The 23,963-nt window shown below is 49.5% G+C and overlaps 1 protein-coding gene across 1 annotated transcript in view; it reads left to right on the top strand.

Moving 5' to 3' along the window:
* The window catches only part of LOC146782917 (UDP-GlcNAc:betaGal beta-1,3-N-acetylglucosaminyltransferase 7-like), a 66,659-nt gene extending 42,908 nt beyond the window's left edge, over nt 1-23,751 (top strand). The window contains exon 3 of the mRNA XM_085639433.1: nt 23,175-23,751. Within this exon, the coding sequence (XP_085495559.1) occupies nt 23,175-23,743 (569 nt within the window). The 3' untranslated portion in view covers nt 23,744-23,751. The remainder of the gene's footprint in view (nt 1-23,174) is intronic.
* The last annotated feature ends 212 nt before the right edge of the window (nt 23,752-23,963 follow it).

Raw genomic sequence — 23,963 nt, 5'->3', positions numbered from 1 at the left:
TCATGGATTTGTCACTCACATTTGCCATGCAAATCACCATCATCTGTACCTCATGCTGCAGCACCCTCTGCATGATGCACATGATCCTCTGATAGATCCACTCCAAGAAAAGACAGACCATCCCCCAGGTCCACGACACTACTGCCCTGCCCTCTACGGAGCAATTACATCCTTACTCACGGGAAAATTGTCCACATCCAGGGTGCATCTGCACAACTCAGCTTCAACATCCCGCACACCATCAACATCAACGTCCACCTGAGATAGCTGCAAGGGATCACTGTGTGCTGCAGAATGACCTTCACACTCCTCACACACACTCAGGAGGCAGTCAACAACCCCAGAGCCCAATACCAACCTTGTACGTCTGTCATACAAGACCCCGTTGGCCCAACTCAATGCATCCGAACTTGGCCTGGCCACCATTCTTCAGATCCACAACACTCCAGCATGAAGGAGATTGTTCTCCCACCTGGCCAAACATACATGGGACTCACTCCCCGGGAACCTCTACATGAGCCATGACCTGTAGGCCTTCATCATCGTCTTCCTGATTGGTGTGTGCGCACAGTACTTCAAGCCCCCCCTCAGCAGCTTGAGGCCATCACGGGTGAGTATTGGGCTCCCAGGCTGTATTGGATGATACATTGTGACCTATGTGTGTCCTGTACCGGACTCAGATCCCAGGGTATGTATGGCTGGAGTTGGTTCAACACTCAGGCATAGTTTGACATTAACACACACGTATGTTGTGGACTAATGCAAAATGACGGCAACATCTCATGACAAAAAAATAGTTTTATTCTCGGTGGGGTGCGTGTTTTGGTAGATGACATAAGGTGCTCTAACGGGTGCATAGAATCCAAAGTTCTCAGGGGGAGATGCTATCCTTGGCATTTGAAGGCATCAGAGTCCAGACCACAGTGTTGGTCATCATTGGACAGACTGTGACCAGCAAGTCCATGTGGCAGAGAATGTCAGTGAATGATGTGCTGCTGTTGCGCATGAAGGCCAGGTGCCAGGCCAGGTGACCTGGGAGATGTGGATGGTCCGCTGCCTCTCACGGTCTTTTCCGTAACGACCCACTTTCCTCCGGGGACCCTCAGATGCAGGCCTTGACCATGTTTGGGATGCTCCGTCGGACGAATCCTCCTCCTCCTCCCTCCCTGTGGGTGGTGCTGGTCTGCGCCTGGTGTCACAGGGAGGGTTGCCCATGTTGTCGGCGATCCGACAGAGTGAATGGCTTATGTCCCTTTGCACTGCCAGGAGCTCAGCCAGTCTTGCCTCCATCCGTCCTTGGCGTTGTTGTTGACTGGCGTGTTGCTCGGCCTGCTGATTCTTAATGTCTGTGAGGGTCGCCACTACCTGACTGATGGCCCTGGTGTCTCGCCAGTATGCCTCCATGATGTTGCGGACGTGTGACATACCGGTCCCTTCAGCTGGCTTGTCAGGTTCTCGCTTCTGCCTGCCTCCACTCCCACCACCCCTGCCCACATGGGCCTGGCCTGCCGTTGTGGGCACATCGGGTCTACGGGACCCCTGAGGGATGGCAGTGTCGGTGTTGTCTGCCTCCTCCTGGGTGCCCGGCAAACCTTGTCCCTCCTGGTCAGACTGGCTCAGTTGTTCAGTGTGGGCAGGGCTCCTGGGTGTCTCCTGGGATGTGGCAGGAATGGTGGTGGTGGTTGGCACAGTTGTACCTGAAGCAGGTGCTGCAGGGGCTTGGACACCAGAGGGGCCAGGTGGGTTGGGGTCATCCGCGGAGTGTTGTGAGGTGTCGCTGCCGGTGGGAACAGGTTCCTCCCGAGCCTGGGACTGTGGTTCTTCTCCCCCATTGTTGGGGGGAGATCCATGACGTTGCCCTGTGTGTGAGAGAGAGACAATGTTAATGCTGTTTAATGCGACATCCATGTTTCACACATATTCTATTTGCCACTGTTCCTCAAGGTAGTTGTATGTGCCTAGCATTCACATCAATGTTCACTTGTGGATGGGTATGTTGCAGGCGACTGATTGAAATGTTCTCCACGGTGTTTGACATGTCGAATTTGGCCTTGGATGCTTCTTTGGCTGTGGCTTGATCTTGTTGTGTCACATGTCCATTGTGAGAGTGGGTAATTCCATTGGCTGCCCCGGGGGTGTGTGCTTGTGTAAGGGGTGAGTGATCATCCCTCAGCCCAACGCTGTTCAACATCCACATGGCCCCCCTCACACAAGTGGCCTGCCCCCACCACCTCCAAACCATCTTCTATGCCAACGACACCCAGCTCATCCTCTCCCTCACCAAGGACCCTCACACCGCCAAAAAAACATCCACAAGGGCTGAGGTTCATCGCCGACTGTATGCGGAGCGGCCATCTGTAACCGAACTCAGACAAGACGGAGGTCCTCATCCTGGGACACACACCCTCAGCCTGGGACGACTCCTGGTGGACGATCGCTCTGGGGACAGCACCGACACCCACCCACCACGCACGCAACCTAGGATTGATCCTCGCATCCTCCCTCTCCATGTCCAAGCATGTCAACACTGTCTCCTCCTCCTGCTACAACACCCTACGCAAGCTCCGCTGGATCGACTGGTTTATTTTGACCGAAACAAGTAGAACAGTGACACAGGCCCTCGTCAGCAGCTGACTGGACTACGGCAATGCACTCTACGCAGGACTCCCATCCAAACACCAACGGCGGATACAACGCTTCCAAAAAGCCTCCGCACGACTGATCGACAACGCCCGCAGCCACAGCCACATCACCCCCCTCCTGAGTGACCTGCACTGGCTCCACATCAACAAGAGGATCACCTTCAAGCTCCTCACCCACTCACACAAGGCACTCCACAACACCGGACAGGCCTACCTGAACATCAGACTCAGCTTCTACAACTCCACCCACCAGCTCCGCTCCGGCGGCCTCACCCTTGCAGCTATCCCCCTCATCCAACGTACGACCGCCTGCGGGAGATCCTTCTCCTACCTCGCCGCCAAGACCTGTAACACCCTTCCAACCCATCTACGACTGACCCAAGACCTACTTGCCTTCAGATGACTCCTCAAGACCTGGCTCTTCAACCAGTAGTGGAACCCCTCCCCTTAGCACCTTGAGACCCTCACAGGTAAATAGCGCGCCTTACAAGTACCCTGATTGATTGTTGATTGTTGATTGATTGACGGTGCCTGCTGGTGGGTGTAGTGTGATTTGGCAGTGGGTCTCCCAGGTGATGTATCTGTCCCCCCCATGGAGCATGCTGCCATGTCCGTGAGTGTGAGTTCCTGTCCTAGATATCTGAGCTGGTTGTGTTTGTGTTAGATTTTGCAGTTGTCACAGGAGGGCCTTGTGCTGCCTACAGCAGGGCCAAGTGTCAGCTACCTTGTCAGTACTTTGCCAGTCCCTGTGCATTGCGCATGGTGCATGGGTATGTACCTGGGCCATATGGGCTGAGGGCAATGGTGTATGTTTCTGAGTTGTACAATATGTTTAGTGATCCCCACCCTCCCAGCATCCCGGACATCCAGTCTTGGGTTTGTGGTTTGTGTAGGCTGGGTCATGGCATGGCCTTGCTTTGTGAATGGGGCATACACATGTTAGTGGCATGAGCGTTGTTTTTGAGTGTGGTTGTGTCCGGTGAGGGCTTGGGGGTAGGTGTGGGCATTTGTTGTAGTTGGGGTGTGGATGCCGTTACCCCCATGTTACGTAAGTTGTTTGTGTACTCACCAGGCTCGGCAACTCCTTCGACTCCATGTACTCCCACCGGCGGAAGCAGGGCCATCACCTTCTCCTCCCAGGGATGGTAATGTACCGGTCTGTGGGGCAGCCCACCTCCTGTGATGTTACTCTAGGCATAGTCCTCGTTCATTTTGCGCTTGACTGCCCTGCGCAGATCGTACCACCTGGCTTGGCATTCATTCCTGGTCCTTCTGATGGGCGCAACAGCATTCACCCGATCGACGATCCTCTGCCACAGGAGTGATTTTTCAGCTATGCTGGTCTGTCTGACCAATGTTCCAAAGAGCTGTGGCTCGACTCTGATGACTTCGTTGACAAGGATGTCCAGCTCCTCCCTTGTGAACTTAGGATTCTTGTCTGTGGGCATGGTGTGGGATGTGGGAGTGGATGGTTGTGGCTGTGTGTGTGTGAATGTGTAGAGGGGGTATGTGTGAAGGAGGTTGTGTGATGGTGTGTAAGTTAAGATGTATGGGTGCTGTTGTTTGTGTGTGGTGTCTGTCAGCAGTGAGTCTGTTGCAAAGGCTCATGGTTTGTGAGTGTGGGCCCTTTTTATTGGTCCATTTGTGGGTGTGGCTGGGTTTGAAATTTTGGTGGGTGTGTTATAAGAGGTGGTTGTGAGTTTGGGCCTCTGTTTGCCTGTTTGGATGTGCCAGGTCAGTCTTTTAGATGTTTTTAGTACTGTAGATGTGTTTTGTGGTGTTGCGCGATTCGAATTGACCCTCCTTGTGCTGTTTTGCAGTGTCCTGGTTCTGTACGAGTCGTTTTAGCGCATGTAAGGTGCGTACATACGCGATGTTGTTGTACAGTGCTTACATATGCAATGTTGTTGTATGGTTCGTACATACGGGATGCTGGGGTACGGTGGTGGGGTACGGTGCGTCCAAGTACGTGGCTGGGGTACGGTGGTGGGGTACAGTGGTGGGGTACGGTGCGTCCAAGTATGCGGCTGGGGTACGGTGGTGGGGTACGGTGCGTACAAGTATGGGTCTGGGGGACGGTGTTGGGGTACGGTGCGTACAAATAAGGGGCTGGGGTACGGTGGTGGGGTACGGTGCGTACATGTAAGGGGCTGGGGTATGGTGGTGGGGTACGGTGCATACAAGTATGGTGCTGGGGACGGTGTTGGGGTACGGTGCGTACAAGTAAGGGGCTGGGGTAGGGTGGTGGGGTACTGTGCGTACATGTACGGGGCTGGGGTATTGTGGTGGGGTACGGTGGCGGGGTACGGTGCGTACTAGTATGGGACTGGGGGACGGTGTTGGGGTACGGTGCGTACAAGTAAGGGGGTGGGGTACGATGCGTACATGTATGGGGCTGGGGTACGGTGGTGGGGTACGGTGGTGGGGTATGATGCGTGCGGCTGGGGTACGGTGGCGGGGTACGGTGCGTACAAGTAGGGGGCTGGGGGACGGTGGTGGGGTACATGCGTACAAGTTAGGGGCTGGGGTAGGGTGGTGGGGTACGGTGCGTACATGTACGGGGCTGGGGTACGGTGGTGGGGTACTGTGCGTACATGTATGGGGCTGGGGTACGGTGGTGGGGTACGGTGGTGGGGTATGATGCGTCCAAGTAAGCGGCTGGGGTACGGTGCGTACAAGTAGGAGGCTGGGGGACGGTGGTGGGGTACGTGCGTACAAGTTAGGGGCTGGGGTAGGGTGGTGGGGTACGGTGCGTACATGTACGGGGCTGGGGTAGGGTGGTGGGGTACTGTGCGTACATGTACAGGGCTGGGGTACAGTGCGGACATGGGGGGTACAAGGCAGACATGTCGGGGGGGAGGGAGGGGTGCTGTACGACTCGTATCCCAGGCACAAGTTTACCCGGATACGAGTGGTACAGCGTTCGATCCGTACAGAGCCTTTCCCATGCGCTTGTGTTTTCGGACGGCCGGTACGGATCGTACTTGCGCGCTCGGACTTCACTTTTACAATTTGTATGTAAAAATGTCCAGCGATGTCTCGTAGACTTTTCCCGAAGTCATTCGTATGGATTTTTCACGTACGAATCGTACTTCGCCGTTTGAACGGGACTTGTATGATTCGTACGTAAAAAAATACGGATGCAAGTCGGACGTAATTTTTTTTGACGGATCGGAATCTGCACCCATATGTACAATGAATATACTCAACAGATCTCACCGAAATAAAGTAGCTCCCTACTATCCTCATGATTGCTCAAAACCTAATGGTGAGTGGATCTAAACTTTTTGAAACTAAATGCTAGCACAACAAAGATTCTACTAACTTCTAAAATTTAGATAACAGACCCTAATTGGCCATCTTCCATTGATCCGCCTCCTATTGTGACCCCACATGATATTTATATTGATTCAAACCTTGCACTTAATTTCCAGATATCCCAATTGTCCAAAATCTGTTTCTTTCACCTAAAAAGTTTAAAGAAAATCTTCCCATTTTTGAATAAGGAATTTGGGACCCCAATCACCATTGAATTGATACAATCCCAATTGGGTTATGGGAATAACACACTCCTGAATACTCCTAAGAATGTAATTGCCCATTTCTAGATTATTCTAAACCAGGCCACAAGGCTGCTTTAATGTCTCAAGACACATGACTCTATTTTCTCCACTCATAGAGCATTACACTGCTACCATTACACAAGAGCATTGCTTTCCAATCTTTACCCTTTGTACACAAAGCTATTTTCACAAATAAGGACAGTATTTCTTGTAAAAGAACTCCTTCCGTATAGGTCTGCTAGGCATCTCCCTCAGGAACACAAATTCTTCTTACAAGGTCCCAGAGTCAGACGGACCTTTTCTTGTTGCCGCTTATAAATTCTGGAAGTCGCTGCCCTTGAAGAGACCAGACATCATTATCTTTAAAAAAATAAATAAATGCAAGACCTTTCTTCTAAATGCTTAATCCAGCACCTAATTTTTACTATGACAGGCACTGTTCTCCTTATTTAAACAGTATATAGTGCCAAGAAACACTGGTGATAGTGTGCTACAAAATAATGGCAAACATCTTTTACCACGCATGCCATTACAATGCAAGTCGGAACAACGACTTGCTGTAGGGGTCAGAAGGTGTTGGATTTAAAATCCAACACATTCCCTACTATTGCACAGACTAGAGTTGGAATAGTAAATTATACTATTCCAAAATCCAGCGCCCCCTACAGCAAGTAGTTGTTCCGACTTCCGTTGTAATGGCATGCGTTGAACAACGTGGTCGCCAAGCCCCACTCATATGGAATCAACTCCCTCTTGCCTTAAGGCAATGTCTGGACCATTGGAAATTCAGGGAAATTCTGAAAACTGCTCTGTTCTCAGTCTAGCCCACTGCCGCTGCTCCTGCTGCATATCCCCAGCGCTGAGATACCCTCCAGAGGGTGATTCAAGCACTATATAAGACAATAAATCAAATCAAATCAAATGACCACATTGTAATGGCATGCGTTGAAAAAGCATGCGATGTAACGTGGCATATTCCAAAATAACTTTTACCATTACCTTTGGACACTGCATGCAAGGTGATCCCTGGAGTGCCAGCTCCTGCAGACTATCACTGTCTGTCCGACAGAGTAATAGAGGTGAACCAAGGAAGTGTCGGAGCAATGTTACCTTCTGTAGTGACATTAACCCTGGACACTGCATGTGAGGGAGGCCCTCGACTACCAGCTCCTGCAGACCATTACTCTGGGGCATATTCACAAAGAGCTATCGCCGAACCAACGGCTCTCTATCGCAGCCAAAGTCGTGATAAAAATACCTCCCTATTCACAAGCGGTTGTAAACAGCCCACAGCACCAGTTTACCCGCGATAGCAGCCGCTAAAAACATCCCCACAGAGGACCCGCGCAACTATCACTAATGAGATGCAGAGTGGGCGTTCCCGTGTCATAATCAGCGACACACCACAAAATTCTCAACGACCAGCCACATCGGCGATAAAAACACAAAACAGGCGATAAGGCGCATTAGCACGAGGAAATCTACACCTGCTCTGACCTGGTGTAAAGTCGGACGGCAGCCTGAACCACAAAAGGGAGACCAGCCCAGGGCCTCACCGGAAGGGCAACAGAAGCCATGGAGCCACCCATCATGTGGCCCGGACACCCAAGAGGGCCGCAACACCCTCTGACACCACACCCAGACTCGCAACACACACCCCCCGGGACCACCCCCAACCCTGGACTAAGAAACTGCACACCAACACCACAAATCCCAATACAAACATTTTGCCTGATGTCGCACAAACACGAAAATCAACAGACATGCGTGGCCAGGAAACGGAGACTCAGTCAAACAGCAATGCAATCACCAACAGGAGACAACCCTTACGATGAGTCCTAGCGACTCCTCACTGGACAATCCGTAGCACACAGCCTGGAATACCAAATCCAAGAGAAGAAGGTGTGCCATGCTTGCAACAAAAGGACGAGAGGGGGAGAGCGAGGGAGAGAGACAGAGTGAGATTGCAGAAGCAGCCCAAGGCCTCTCAGGCACCTGGCTCCACATGCCAATGTGTGTGTGTATTGCCATCCATACACCATGAGCCCAAGGCCGTGTCCCAATCACAGCACCAAAGCCACATCCCATTCCGAAAATGCAAGTAGTAGTCAGACAAACATCAGGGATGAAAGCTCCGTTATTCCAATGCAGAAGGTGGGAGGACACCTGCACCTCTGACCTTGCTCCAGAATGTGCCTGGAACACATTGAGAAAGATGCCATGGCAGACGGGGACGACTTCCACACCACGCATTCCGCAAATAAACTATCTCACTCATCCATACTCCACACACAGAAGCCCCTGCCTGTGGTACCCCCGCATGGGATGCCCTTGACACTCACAGAAACAGCAACCCACTTTCCCCAACGTTTCCCACACATTCGAATCATTGCTCAGAGCTGTGGCATGTCCTCCACACAACTGCCGCAGTTCAGAAGAGTGCCGGTTCCACGAGACGCACCAACGCAATGGCAGGCCATATCGGGCTCATGAACAACCCCCGTCACGTGGAACAGTACTGTGCACGTATGCTGCATTTACTGGGCGCAGTGCCACTGGCAGTGCTGCGGATCAGTTACCGGCTCAGCTTCCGCATTGTCTACGTCACCTGCGTCCAGCCCTGGTTCCACTGCCGAACATGCACATTCGAGTGTCCCCTGGATGTCTGCCTATCCAACACAACTGTTAATGAATTGGACTATGACTTGTGTCTGTGCCCCCTGTTGGATCACGAACAGGAGTGTAACCGAGACAGCCGTGCATGGGATGCCCTGACATACTGCGTATTTATTGGTAGTAGTGCATGGGAGATTGACAATTCCTCGTGTGCAGTGACCACATCGAAGCGCTCCCCTATTGGGCTGTGTTGTGGATTGGTGAAATGGCATGAGCTGAGCACACCTGCCCGGACCACTTAATGGATTGGCTCACCTTGGGGTTCCTTGAACACGACAACGACGTACTATTGGAACACATTGCACATGAAGCTGCTCGGGCATTCATGGACGAGTAACTACGTTCCTGCAGCCACATACGATTGTCACCCACAGCACATGTCCCAACAACTTGTTGCATCGTGGGGATTGCTCACACATCCCACATCAACTGAGGACACGTCTGCCTTTGTCCGGGCTCTGGAGTCCAGGGTTAATGTGACTACAGAAGGTAACCTGTGCAAGGTGATGCTTGTCCACGCTCGGTGAAAACCAGCATCGCTTGGCAACGTTTCCAATTCGGACACACTGCTGGGGGAGAGCACACGCATGGCAATGTAGCACGACATGTGAACCTGTCGGACCCTCACACCTGATAACTGTCAGCAGAGCAGACAATCGGCGCACTCTCGGGGGCAGAGCACTATGCAGACCCCATGGGCAGTGAGTCATGCCCCCTCACACGGGGCAATGGGCAGACGCCAAACAAAACATGACTCATCCAACAAAGCAAGGTGGGCTGAGAGTATTGCCATCCGTGATGAATGTTGGCCATTTTAGCCCCAACATTTTCTGAACCTCTAAATGTACCCATGCTGCATGTAAGTGTCTTAAGCATGTCCCTGCCTGTTATGGCTTTTGCCACGTCCGTACTGACACGCACATGCCAATAAAGTCCATGCAACTCCACTGGTGTCTAACTGTGAGGTGTGTTGTTTGGATTGTCCACTCGTGTGCCACAATGAGCATCGTCCCTACACAGGGAGGAACTGACTGACACATGTGCAATTGGGATGTGTCCCTTTGGCAAGCTTCACCTCTGTGAGCCAGACATTGTTTTTGGATAGGTGCTGGACACCATGTGCACTTACATGACTTCAGCAATGTGAGTATGGTGTCCAACCTCTGACCATGTGGAGCAATGTCTTATATCACAACAGAATGTGTCCACACAGATGTGTGTGAGTCGTTATGCGACGTGAACTTCTGGTGTCACATGTGCTGTAGGACACCAGTCCTGGCATGCTTTTGTTTGGGTCAGTCCTACACACAGCCCTATTTAATACATGGACGTGTGCCTACGTTGGGGGTTGTGAGATGGTTGTTGATGTGCAAATTAGGACACAGCTAGTAATCACCTTCACAGTCATCCATTTGGCCATGTGTCTCAGGGATATACATGCGCATAGATGTCAGTTACCAGGGTGTACCTTCATGTGCAATCATTGTACCTACATCCAGCCATACCTCCATACATGAGTGAACATAGTGATGACACATCTGTGTGATTTAGAATGTTTTATTCACATTCAGGTGATTGACGGAGCTGGGGCTTTCCATGGCCATCCAAGCCCACATCACATGGAAGCCCAGTGGTGGGCCAACCAGAGTCCTTTGGGGGTTGCACAGTGATTGGGAAGAGGGAGAGTGTAGTCTGCAGCAGGATAGCTGTGTAATTGGCTAGCGGTGAAGAAATGGCAGTCCGTGTCGGGGTCCGGGTGAAAGTCGCAGAGTGTTCCGAGGGTCAATATGAGGTGTTTCCCAGGCCATGATGCATAGGTGATAAATAGGCAGGGACAGGCCATTTGGTGGTGATGGCTGCTGCTGCCTCCTTCCTCACACAGTTGTTCACATCCCCTTCTTAGTCCCCTGAAATGGGTTCTGTGTCCGGTGTGTGTGGCGGGGTGATGGCTGCATCACTGTGTGCCATTGACACATCAGACTGCGAAGTTGATGGGGCATCATCACTGTGTGCCACGGACACATCAGGTGTAGGAGCTGTGTGTGTCGATGTTCCTGCTGCAGTCATCTGGGAACGGCTCAGTGGCAGCAATGGCAAGATGAAGCACTGCAGGGCATTGAAGTCCCCAGCTACTACTCGCTGGTGTCCATCCGTGTCAGACATCCTTCCAGCCTGCATCTGCTCCATGGTCTCCATTGACCTCCACATCTGTCCCAACTCTGTGCTGTCATGGCTGGTGCCTGTCTGCCCACACAGTTCTTGTGTACGATTCATGGCACCAGCGAGGTCAGCCAAGGTCTGTGGCGGAGCATGGTGTGGACAGCGGGTGTCCCACCCACGTATGGCATCGAGTTTGGCTGCCATGAGCTCGAAACCCACCCACAGCTGTTCAGCCAACTCCACCTGGGAAGACCACACACGTTCTATGTGCTCCATATATTGGTCCGGTTGGTCCTAGGAGACAGCCGTGGTGGTGTGTGTTTCCTGCTGTGTGGTCTGTGCAGGTGGTGGGGTCACCTCTAGGCAGCTGGCCTGCCCTGCTCCTGGGAATGGGGTGCAGAGGCTGTTCATTATCCGTTGGAGGGTGTCTTGACATATTGTGCAGTTTTTCCTCTTCATCATCAATGATGGGAAGTGTGGTGTGCTCTGCAGAAGGTGTTGCTTGTCCCTCTACAATGTAAAGGGGAGATGCAGGTTAACAGAGTTACACATGTATGTTGTAGATTTGCAGATGTTTACATTCAGACTGCAGGCCAATGTACATTGTGACTGTTTTGGGGGAGCTGGCTGTTTGATGGCAGTCAGTGTGTTTTCCGAATACATGACGGATGTGTGGTAGTACCCGTTCATTATCATCACACTGTGCCAAGCAATGCCAGATGTGAGTAGACAGTTACTACGCACAAGCGGAACCTGTTGTGAGCCCTGTCCTGTGGTGATTGCGTTGCACTTTGTGCCACATTGCTGTCATTGCTGATGTTCTGTGCTTGCTATGTGTGTGTGCTGCATTGTGGGAGATTTGCCCCTGCAGCTCTGATTTCGTGTAGCCTTCTCCCTTTGAGGCGAGGTGCCTTTGAATTGTGTGCTTTTTGGGGCCTGATTTGCTTTTGACATGGGTCATATGTGCTCTTGGACAGATTTTGTGGCCTGGTGCATTGTTCGTCTGCTGCGTGTATTGTACTGCATGGGTTGTGGTTGCACGTGGACATGTCAGAGTGTGACCTGCTCCTTTACGGATGTAATCCGCACTGGGCTACTTCCATGTCAATTCATGGGCCATGTCATTTATTTGGGCTGCTGCCATGCTATCGGACATGCAGTGTTACTTGCATAGTCAGTGTGGGTCACAGAGTCGCTGCTTCGCAGGATTCAGCACATGTGCATGGCTCGGTTGTGATATTGGTGATGGGGGGGCCCCTCTGTGCTCATTGTGGATGGGGGCCTACTTGGCGTTTCTATGTGTGCTGTAGTGTGCAAAGGCAATCAGGGACATGTTCCATGGTCATTGTGGGTGTGCAGTGTGCTACGCATACTTGTGCATGTGTGCCATTGTGCCCATCGCCCCCCGTCCCTGGTCGTTACTCACCCTGTTGCTGTTGCGTCAAGTCGTATTGTGCTGTGTCCAGGCCCCCCAATCCTGCCACCGTCTTCTCACTGCTGACTGTGGCCTCCATTTGGCCCAGCTCATTCAGCTCCTCCTGTGTCGCAGGAGGCCCACCTCCAGTCACCGTTGCTGCCTCCCTGTTGGCGGCGAGCTTATGTTTAGTCTGCCTTTTCAGATCATGCCAGCACCTCTTAACCTCCTCCAGTGACCTCCTCGACACTCCGACTGCATTGACGTTGGTAACAATGGCCTGCCATATTTCAGTTTGGGTTGCCAGTGCCGCAGTGGTGGTGCCGAACAGTTGTTGTTGGTGTTCGGTCACCTCCGTGACGAGGATCCGGTCTTCCTGCAGACTGAACCCCATCTTCCTCTTCCTCTTATCCTTGCCCTTCCATGAACGCAGGGTTCCTGGCTGGTCCTCCGTGGGGCTTGTGGTATTCATCTTGTCCTCTGCACTCAGTCCAGGTGCATCCATGTTGCTACGCAGTTTGAATAGTTTTGTTTTTTCCTTCTTGCTTTTATGGTGCTTTTTCCCACCAGACGCGTGGGATTTGCAGGCCTGAGGCTGGCCTTCGCTGATTTGTGTACCGCGATTGGCCTCATCGCATGATTTTTCGGGTTTCGCATTTTTTGTGGCATGGCGTTGATTTTGGCGCGGACATTTGACGTGTTATCTGGTGTCTATTGCATGCTACCGCCTTGTTGTGAATTCCACGTTGACACAGGGTTATTTTCCCGCGATGGGCTGCGATATTGAAAGTTGCGTTACGCTACTCTTGCGGTAGTTATCACACGTGCTTGTGAATATACCCCTCTGTGTCTGACAGAGTAACAGAGGTGAACAAAGGAAGGGTAGGAGCCTTGTTACCTCCCACAGTGACATTAACCCTGGACACCATGGATGTAATTTTGGAGTCACCAGTGGTGACAGCTGCAACCCCTGGCTTGTCCCTTGCGATCTCTTACACTGCCTTTGCCACCCTTGGCCACAGATGTGGACAATTCAGAGCTGGGAAGCTTGTGCTTATGGACGTCGGTTTGGGCTCCACTTTGCTTGGTTTCTATCAATCGTTTGTATCACACTAATAGTGAATAATACTATATTATGCATAATTAGTACAATTAAATAAATAGAGTACAATTAGCTGGGATATGACCCTCTATATCACCGGAGGTAAGTAAAAAATGCTTTTAAATATATGTTGTATGTGTGCTTGTGGGTGAGAGTGTCTTTATGTGAGAGACAGTGTGTGTATGTGCAAGCCTGTTTGTTTAAGTGAATGCAAATGTCAAGTGACGTGTGATGCTATTTCCACTACCCCAGGCATTTTGGGGAATTGACGTCTGTCCTGGACACTGCAGGTAATGAGATCACTCGAGTACCAGCTCCTGCAGACCATCACTCTGTGTCCAACAGAGTAACAGAGGTGGACCAAGGAAGTGTGGGAGCCTCTTTACCTCCCACAGTGGCATTAACCCGGAACACTGCATGTGAAGGGGACCCTTCAAGTACCAGCTCCTGCAGACCATACTCTGTGTCTGGCAGAGTAACAGAGGTGAACCAATGAAGTGTGGGAGCCTTGTTACCTCCCGCAGTGACCTGTACCATGGACACTGCATGTGAAGAGGACCCCTTGAGTGCCAGCTCCAGCCAACCATCACTCTGTGTCCGACAGAGTAACAGAGGTGAACCAAGGAACTGTGTGAGCAGCGTATTTACCTCAGTGACTTGAACCCTGTTCCCTGCATGTGAGGGAACCCATCGAGTATCAGCTCCTGCAGACCATACTCTGCGCCTGGCTGAGTAACAGAGGTGAACCAAGGAAGTGTGGGAGCCTTGTTACCTCCCGCAGTGACCTGTACTCTGGATACTTCATGTGAGGGGACCCCTGGAGAACCATACTTTCTGTTTGGAAGAGTAACAGAGGTGATCCAAGCAAGTGTGGGAGCCTTGTTACCTCCCACAGTGGCATTAACCCTGAACACTGCATGTGAAGGGGACCCTTCGTGTTCCAGCTCCTGCAGACCATCACTCTGCGCCTGGCAGAGAAACAGAGGTGAACCAAGGAAGTGTGGGAGCCTTATCACCTCCGGCAGTGACCTGTACTCTGGACACACTTGTATAAACAAAATAATGTGCAGGAACTAATTTTAAAAAAACTATTACAATAGAAAATACATTAATTAATCTCTATTGCTGGGTATCGTTGTCCCAACCATCCTACTTTGGTTTAGATCCAAACTCACGAGCAGACACCAATTCCAAATATCCAATATTGTTTATCAGGCAAACAAACATTTAAATAAATAAACAAAACATCACAACATATATAATATGCATGAAGATATTCTCTTCCATATACAATCACTTTTTAAATATAAGGCTGCAATATTCAATAGTCCATGGCACTCCATACAGAAGGTAGTTCAATATTGATACACACATGAGGATACAGCAGATCCCTCAAACATATATGGTGTGTATTCAAGTCATATGCACAATGTAATCCTTAATTGGACTCCTCCATTCCAAATGGTCGACGCGTTTTAGCCAAACTATTAAGGCCTCTTCAGGATGAAGGAAGAAGAAAAAAAGCTAAAGAAATATACATGTAATTCATCCTTAAAATATTCTCCTGTGTGTCAGATAATTGAGAGCACACTTATGTCAAGGATATCATGCACCCAGTGGAATTAAGCATGCTCAACTCTCAGTGGATAGAGGTTCCATCACCAATGGAGCCTAATGACAAACCTTTTAATTCACTGAATCTTAAAACATAGTCGGTCCTATTATCCAAAGATGCACAGAAACTCCCAAATGATAGTGATGTGGTCAATCCTAGAGTTAGGGAAGAACCTATTTTCATTCCACTAGGCAGTGCATGAGGCCTAGTTTATCTGACTGCCAGCAGGATTTTAACTAGTGCTTAAAAAATGCACACCACTCAAGAGGCAGTGTTGTGTAGACTAAAATCGACGTTGTGTGGTGAAAAACCCGCGGACTTAGAGACTAAGGTGCCGATTCCGATCGGTTAAAAAAAATTACCGTACGACTCGTATCCGTATTTTTTTACGTACGATTGTACAAGTCCCGTACAACCGGTGAAGTACGATTCGTACGTAAAAAAATACATACGAATCGTATCGAAAAAAGGTCTACGAGAAGTCCCCGGACAGTTTTACGTACAAGTCGTAAAACTGAAGTCCGAGCACACAAGTCTGATCCGTACCGGCATTCCGAATACACAAGCATATGGAAAACGTCCCGTACGGAGCAAACTTTGTATGACCCCTACCCCGGGTACACTTGTGCCCGGGGTACGAGTCGTACGGCCCCCCCGGCCTCCACCCCACCCGCGCATGTCCGCACCGTACCCCCCCACCCGCGTATGTCTGCACCGTACCCCCCCACCCGCGTATGTCTGCACCGTACCCCAGGCGCACCCCACCCCACCCGCGTATGTCCGCACCGTACCCCAGGCGTACCCCAATCGGGGTACGCCTGGGGCACGGTGCGGACATACGCGGGTGGGGGGGTACGGTGTGGACATACGCGGGTGGGGGGGTATGGTGCAGACATACGCACCGTACATACGCACTGTTGGCCTATGTACAGTGCGTACCCCAACAGCTCGTATGTACGCACCGTACATATGCAATGTTGGGGTACGCACCGTACATGATGACACAAACGATGTGGTTGATGGCGTGTATGTCGCGTACCGGGCCCCCTTTTCGTCGTGCATCGCAGCGTACTTAGCTTTTCCGGCACTTTTTGGCTCCCGTAAAAAAATAGCTGTGCGGAGTGCTGTAGGTACGAATCGTACTTGCTGGTCCGTAAAACGCTGCCTGACTCCGTGCGGACGTCGCGTACGCGCTGTCCAGGATCAGAATAGTAGGTATTTTTTAGCCGTACGGTGTTTTTTACGATTCGTACGGAAATGGTATTTCCGTACGAATCGTACTTGCTGGTTTGTAAGGTGGATTTCCCGGGTACGAGTCGTACAGAGAATAAGCTCCGTACGACCATTCGTACCCGGGTTTTACAGGATCGGAATCAGCACCTGAATGTCAAACCCTATTACTAGTCTCTGGACACAGCATGTGAGGGGACCCCTCAAATTAAATACCAGCTCCTGCAGGCCATCACTCTGTGTCCGACAAAGTAACAGAACTGAACCAAGGAAGTGTGGAAGTCTTGTTACCTCCTTCTATGACATTAACCCTGGACACTGCATATGAAGGGGGCCCCTTGACTATCAGCTTATACAGACCATGCTCTGTGTCTGACAGAGTAACAGAGATAAACCAAGGAAGCGTGGGACCCTTGTTACCTCCCACATTGACATGAACCCTGTTCACTGCATGTGAGGGGACCCCTCGAGTACCAGCTCCTGCAGACCACGCTCTGTGTCCTACAGAGTAACAGAGGTAAACCAAGGAAGCGTGGGGCCCTTGTTACCTCCCACATTGACATGAACCCTGTTCACTGCATGTGAGGGATCCCTCGAGTACCAGTGATCCAGCGGGTTACCAGCTTGAGTTACTCACACACCATATGCTCACCTGGGCCCATAAACATTCATACAATAAGCTAGCAGTCCAGCTGGGGTCAATTTTGATATACCTGCGAGATTGTATTTACCTTTACCAAATTCTTCCCAACCCAATCTCCTTGATAATAAATTTCCTCTGGTCAATGAATCTAGTTGCTAGATGAATAGGTAAAAAGGGACATTAACGATTGTTCTTCAATAACCACTGACTCGGAGAGTTTTAAAAGTTTTATCTAATTCATACTTTTGTGAGTCAAAGATACCAATTACATTTCTAACACCGTTTTCTTCAAGAAAAGAATCAGAAAATTCAATATGAAATCTCAATCACAGATATAATGATGACAGTACCTGAAAAGGGAAAAACAGAAAGCAAGTACAAGGACATACTATACTACACAGAATTATAGTTACCTAGAATGGTGTGAGGACCAAACTCCGGACCAAGGAGTCAAATAGAATCCCAAAGACAGCTTAGAAGACACAAATCAGAACCGATCCAGGACAGGGAAGGTAACCTCTTCTAAGTGCAACGCCTGCGTCGCACCCCTCTCTGGCACTATTCTCCTCGATTTTCCTCCGCGAACCCCTTCTAGTATGTGCCTCCTCGATTTTCTTCCGCGATCCCCTTCTAGTTGATTGGATTCTACGATCAGTATCTTAGTCTCTCAGCATGCTCACGCAGAGCCTTCGGCATCTGTGGTATCTTCCGTGTGTCTAACTAACTAAAACTGTCTTAATTATACTATTCTATGTTCATGTGCCACCCTCAAATGTTTAAAATCATGAAAACCCCTACTTCTGATTCGACAGTGGCAAGGTAAGAGGTCATCACACCATGCTAGATGTAATATTTTTCTTAAACCTTATTGTTCTATGTTCACGCCCCTTAATTTACTTTCCCATGCTTTATTTCCCTTCTGCATTTCACGTTATGATCAATACATTGTATACACAATATAGTTTGCCTTCTTCCTTTCACAGGTCGACTGGTATGGTTCCCATGAAATTATTGCTAGTTCGTCCTTGGCTGTGTTTCAATGGTGTCATCATGGTTCCGGGCGGGTTTGAGTGCACTTGCGCATGAATTACTTGGGGTAGGGATTTCAGTCACCCTCCGAGGCCCAAATATGAACTATTAATAAAGTCAGAAAAAGACACGTTAGAATTTCAAACAAATGATTTCACTGTATACCACTTATCTCTACTCTATCCCTATTTACTTATATAAATCTTTCGCATTAGCATTTTAGTAGAACTGCAAGGTTTTAGTTTCAGGAAAGCATGCGCATTAACATGTTAGTTTCAAGCGGCCATTTTAAAAGCTATTGCGCAGCTGCAAAGAATTTCCCTCCAAGGATAGAAACGTCATACTGCGTTTATGCAGTAGACACATGCGCAGTAAGAATCCTGCATTTTGGGCGGCCATTTTAATGACACTTTGGGTACTTGTTAGTAATAGACATAGGCAAGCTTCCCCTTGATCAAATGTAATGAATGTAATGCATTTTTAGTTTTAACAGACATATTGATTACAGTATTACGAGTTATTTGAGAGTATTGCATCCAAGCAAGTCTCTTTTATACGAGACCTTGCTCCATCACCAGCTCCTGCAGACCATACTCTGTGTCCGACAAAGTAACAGAACTGAACCAAGGAAGAGTGGAAGTCTTGTTACCTCCTTCTATGACATTAACCCTGGACACTGCATATGAAGGGGACCCCTTAACTACCAGCTTTTGCAGACCATGCTCTGTGTCTGACAGAGTAACAGAGGTGAACCAAGGAAGCGTGGGACCCTTGTTACCTCCCACATTGGCATGAACCCTGTTCACTGCATGTGAGGGAACCCATCGAGTACCAGCTCCTGCAGACCATACTCTGAGTCAGACAGAGTAACAGAGATGAACCAGGAAGCTTGGATGCCTTGTTGCATTCTGCCCAACTGCAAAGGTTGCATTATTTCCCCATGCCTGCCTTATGAAGCGATTACCTTTAGTGTTGTGCCCAAACTGAGCCATCTCCAGAGGGTGCCATTGACATTCCCAATTCCCAAAGAGCAAAGCCCTCCTTCTAACCAGGGGAACTACAAGGGCATGTCTAGTGGCATGGGATATATGGTGAGTCCTGAAGGGGCTCTGCTATCTTGGCATCTGAGTGAAAAGAGAGTGGTAGAGGATGATAGAGGACAACCTTCTTCCCGTACAAGAGCGCTCGCGGCAGCACTTCACTAAATTGCAGCACTTGAACCTGTCTATGTGGGGCAGAGCTCAAACTATACAAATAAGGATTGCCCCACGATGCAATTATTTCCTCGGCACGCTGCCTCTGAGGGTTCCCAGGGCTGTCCTTTTGGGGATTGAGTCTGACCTCTGATCTAACAACTGGAGTGGTCACCGGCCCGTTGAGAGCTTCTGAATTATGGGCGGACACCACCGCAGGCAGTTTGCTCCTTTCCCAACTTGTGCCTTTACAGCCTGGACTGTCACCACTCTCAAGTGACTCCTTACTGGCACACCCCATGGGAGCCCCCCCCCGATGTCAGTGCAGATTGAACAGCACCTCACGTGACCTGCCTGTCTCTCCACTCCATGCTACTTGCGACCCTCACATCCTCCCTGGAGGTGCAATTCGGTTCTTGCGGCCACATTGTGGGCATGGGAGGAGGACCACAGACTCCTGGGGACCCATCCACGACTTCACAGTCAAGCAGCGGTGTGGCATAATACTGTTCTTCATATCGCAGGCAACCCATTTTGCCATATTTTGTGGCACGCAATGGGGATCACTTCCTCTGTGAGGGTACACTCAAGCCATTTCCCTCACTTAGGGCGGAACGCGCGCTCTCCTAGTCCAATTACTGAAAGCACCAACATCTGTCTCATTGTCTTTATTTGGTGCTAGGTCCCCTACCTAAGGACCTCCCTGGCTTCCCTAGCCTACAATATCTACGGTTTTGGGGCAAATGTCGGGGTTGGTCTTTGGCCTCTACAGCGTACTCCTCAAAAATATCCATTCTGGCCCTACCCTCACCCAGGCATGCACTAACTGGCAAACGATCCTTGGACAAGACCACTCACCAAAGAACTGAGTGAACCTGCACAGACCCATGACAAGGTCCTCTGAGAGACCTGCCTCAAATTTCAATATTTTGAGATTTCAAGTCCACGAGTGGTATTGGACCCTGAGGAGACTCTGTCAGGTGAAGCTTTTACCCTATAGCCATTGTTGGCAGTGGACACCAGAAAATTGTTACATGTACTACATCATTTGGAGCTGCTGAGCCATCCAATCATACTGGGCAGTGGTATATGGGTGCACCTACAGAGATATGACACCCACATATCGTGTACTCCTCTGTGCACTTGACCCTTCTCCATGATATTACAGATGCCACTGATGTGAATATTCATAACCACCGGTGGCTAGCCACTTCTGTGACGGTGGCCAAACTTTGTATCCTGTGTCATTGGCGTAAGCCCTCATGTCCCACCCATGCAGAATGGCTCCCAGAGCTCAACAATGTGGCTCTTCATGAAGGGTTCACATATAAACTTAACGACAAGGTAGATGTTCATGAGCGAGTGTGGGGAGAGTTCCTGGCGTGTATTTATTTCAGCGTAAGAGATGGAGTACCTACCTACTGTAAAGTGGGTTACTGCCGCTGACGTCCTTGCTACAGGGATGGTCATGGAGCCCTTGTGACTCAAAACCTCCTTCTTGCCGGGGAATAGGTTCTTCTTGCTGTATGATTTCACTGCTCATACTCCCTTCTCCTCGCCGCCCACCAACGGCTATCACCCCCCTTCCCTTTGCCTACAGAGAACCTGCAATGAGAACCAGACCTCTCTATTACGCCACAGCATCTGAAAGGAGGGTGCAGATTGCGTAGGGCTTATGCCCCCGGATTGAGAGTGGCCAGTGGGAGTGGGAGGAGCCTCCGCCACCATGCTCCCCCATGGCTGACTACTATGAACTGAAATACCTGAAAGGTGGGTGACTGCCTTTGGCATTTTCATTTGGTGTTGTCTTTGATGGTTTACAATTGTTTCTATGTGTAACAAGAGAAATGGCTATACACTGCACTCTATGGTTCAAGGGTCACCTTCCTAGTGCAGTCTAGAATGCTGGGTTCTTTCCTGTACTCGGTCTCTAGACCAGTCCTCCTTCGTCCTCATGTTGGGCTTCACTTGCACTCCTGCTTTTTAGATTTTCTACTTTTCTCCCCCCTTTCACCAGTGGCCTCTCTCTACCCCCTATTAATTCCTCCCTCTTTCTTATCCCCCCACATACCTGGACTGGAAATCCAGAGTATCGACTCCGCTACTGTCCAGGGAGACTACCAGGGACACCTAAATGTTTCGACAGGGCACACCTGTGCTATGATTCGCCTGCGCAATCGTTGCACACACCTGCTTGGGACCCTTGTTTCTTGCCCCCCATCCAGGGTTGGTTCTGTTTCCTCTCTGTATTCCTATAAAGTTCTGTATGGATGTTGAGATTGTATTGCATTTTTGTTGATTAATGATGTAAAATGAATAAATAAATACATTAGAAAAAAACTACGAAAAAAGCCATGTGCTCCATGTGCCCTTGTTTAAGATGCATACTTGGATTGTGCTGCAATGCACAGTAGCACCGGGATAGATGCAACGAGGGTACAATGTGTTGGACCTTTTCGTGAACAATCTTTGTATTTTCTTTTTAAGTCATGTCACTCACATTGCATTATACGAACAATCTTACTTGTGTCTTATTAATGTGTTTCTAGTATTTGAATGTCTACATTAACCCTTGATTGTTAAACCTCCCTTCCTGCTGAAATTCAGGCCCTTCAACTATGATATTGGGCTGTTCAGTGAGCTTGCAGGAGGGTCTATTTCCTGGCAGAGAAAAATGAATACTTGTTAGAAGAATTGGTGAATTGTCCTGGAAACTCAACTTAATTGCCCTGAGCTAGTGAGTAAGGCTAGGTGGAGTTCGCGGAATTTCTCTACGTGAAACGCAGCGAAGTGCAAAAAAGGACGCCATGCTACGCAGAGCTCCTCAAGCGGCGGAGTGCATTAGATAAATGCCGTTCGCGGTGATTTTCAGTGCCAGGTGTTTGTCCGCACTGTGCAATCATCACAAATGCTCCCACGCACAATGCAAGCGGGCGCTGCTTTCTTTCTGCCTCTTGAGTAGATTTTTACTCGAGCCCAGCTTTCTCAACGTGAATGGACAGTTTCTCAACGTGAGCGGTTGCGTGCATACGCAACCTCTCGTAATGAGAACTCTGACTGCGGCATTGCAAAATCTCGCTGGGATGTTGATTTTCTATGCTCCCGCGCGCCAGCTTGATGTTGATGATAGCGAACAAGGAAAAATCTCACCTGGAGGTGGATTTTCCTCGCTCGCGTTCACCAAATTTACGTTGACGAATGAGAGTGAGGAAAAAAAACTAACGTGGAGTAAACTTTGCTATCGGAGCAGAGTTCACCGCCCAGACTTACTAGTGAGATGAGCCCAGTTCTGTAATAACGTTGTCACCAGTGGGAGGTGCAGTATTAACCCTGGCCATATATTCCTAGCCTAGAAAATTGTATGGAGCCCCATCTGTGAATGCAAGGGGGTACAATCTCAGTATCCTATGTCCATGGGAATGACATGGTGTTGTCCTTTTATACAGGACTCTAAGACAGTATGTATGTGTTGAGGACAAGATGCTGGGTTGAATGAATAGTGAATTGGTACAATAACCTATTGGAAGGTTGCCTGGTGGTCCTCACCCAGGAAATGCAAGAAGAAGATACAATAATCTGTTTCAGTGTTTTAGTTTAAATACGTTCTTTTCCAAACTACTTAAATGTTGTCTATTGTCAATCTCCTCTTCACCGCACGACCATGGTTAATGTCTCAACCCTCTGTTTAAGCTCTTATGCATCCCACGAAAAGTATTCCTGGTTGAAATGCATAAATAAATACAATAATGGAAATATTGCCAGGAAGATTTCTCATGGGAATTCTGAGTCTTGGCTTAGAGTCCTCCACAACATTTGGTCACAGGAGATCAACAGTTCAGGTGCAAATGTAGAATAAAAACGTAACTTTCGTCAAACAACATCCTAACTTTTCTCTTCTTTTTGGCAGGGGATGACGATGAGTACGTGAACCCCCCCGCCTTGGTGAAATTCTTGAAGGAGACGGTGAATGTTTCCGCAGCAGTCCACGGCAACATCCACAACAGATCCGACACTGAACGATCCGGAAAGTACAAAATCACGGAGGCTATGTACCCCAGTGTCAAATACCCAATGTACCCATCTGGTGGTGGGTACATCATACCAGGGACCTTCATCCCTGTCTTACATCGTGCCTCCACTTGGATGCCCGTCTTTCCGCTGGATGATGTCTACTTTGGCTTCCTGGGTTTGGCAGCCGGTGTGACATACCGGCATGATTTCCGCTTCTGCGTTGAAGGCCTGCGTTGCTGGTGGTACAGCAAAGGCATGCAACACTTGTGGCACAGCAGATGTGCCTTCAAGGAGGCTCTGGTCGTCCATGGCATCAGTCCAAAACAACTGATTTACATCTGGCAGGATGTCCAGAAAGAAGATCCATGTGAACCAATGCCCTTCTGGATCAATGTACTTCTGATCTTTGTTCTAATCATGAGCCTCCTATTATTGGCAAAGTTTTCAGGCTCTTCGGTAAGATGATCAAACAAAAGATAAAAAAAAGATGGTGCCATTGCACTGCCCCCTGGGGCAAGTTAGGAATGCTTTCTTCTTATTAGCATCTGGCATTCCCACTTTCCCAGGGCTCAGTCATACTAGGAAGAGCCATGACTTTGTCTTCTAGGTGTATTTGGGGGTTCAGGGAGCCAGAAATGGAGAGTGGGATGATGAAAAGTAATACGTATGAGTTCTTCTATCTGAG

The sequence above is a fragment of the Triturus cristatus genome, chromosome 12 (genome assembly GCF_964204655.1).
Source record: "Triturus cristatus chromosome 12, aTriCri1.1, whole genome shotgun sequence".
Lineage (NCBI taxonomy): Eukaryota > Metazoa > Chordata > Amphibia > Caudata > Salamandridae > Triturus > Triturus cristatus.
Note: the sequence above shows the minus strand (reverse complement) of the source record. Positions and strands in the feature narration are given on the sequence as shown.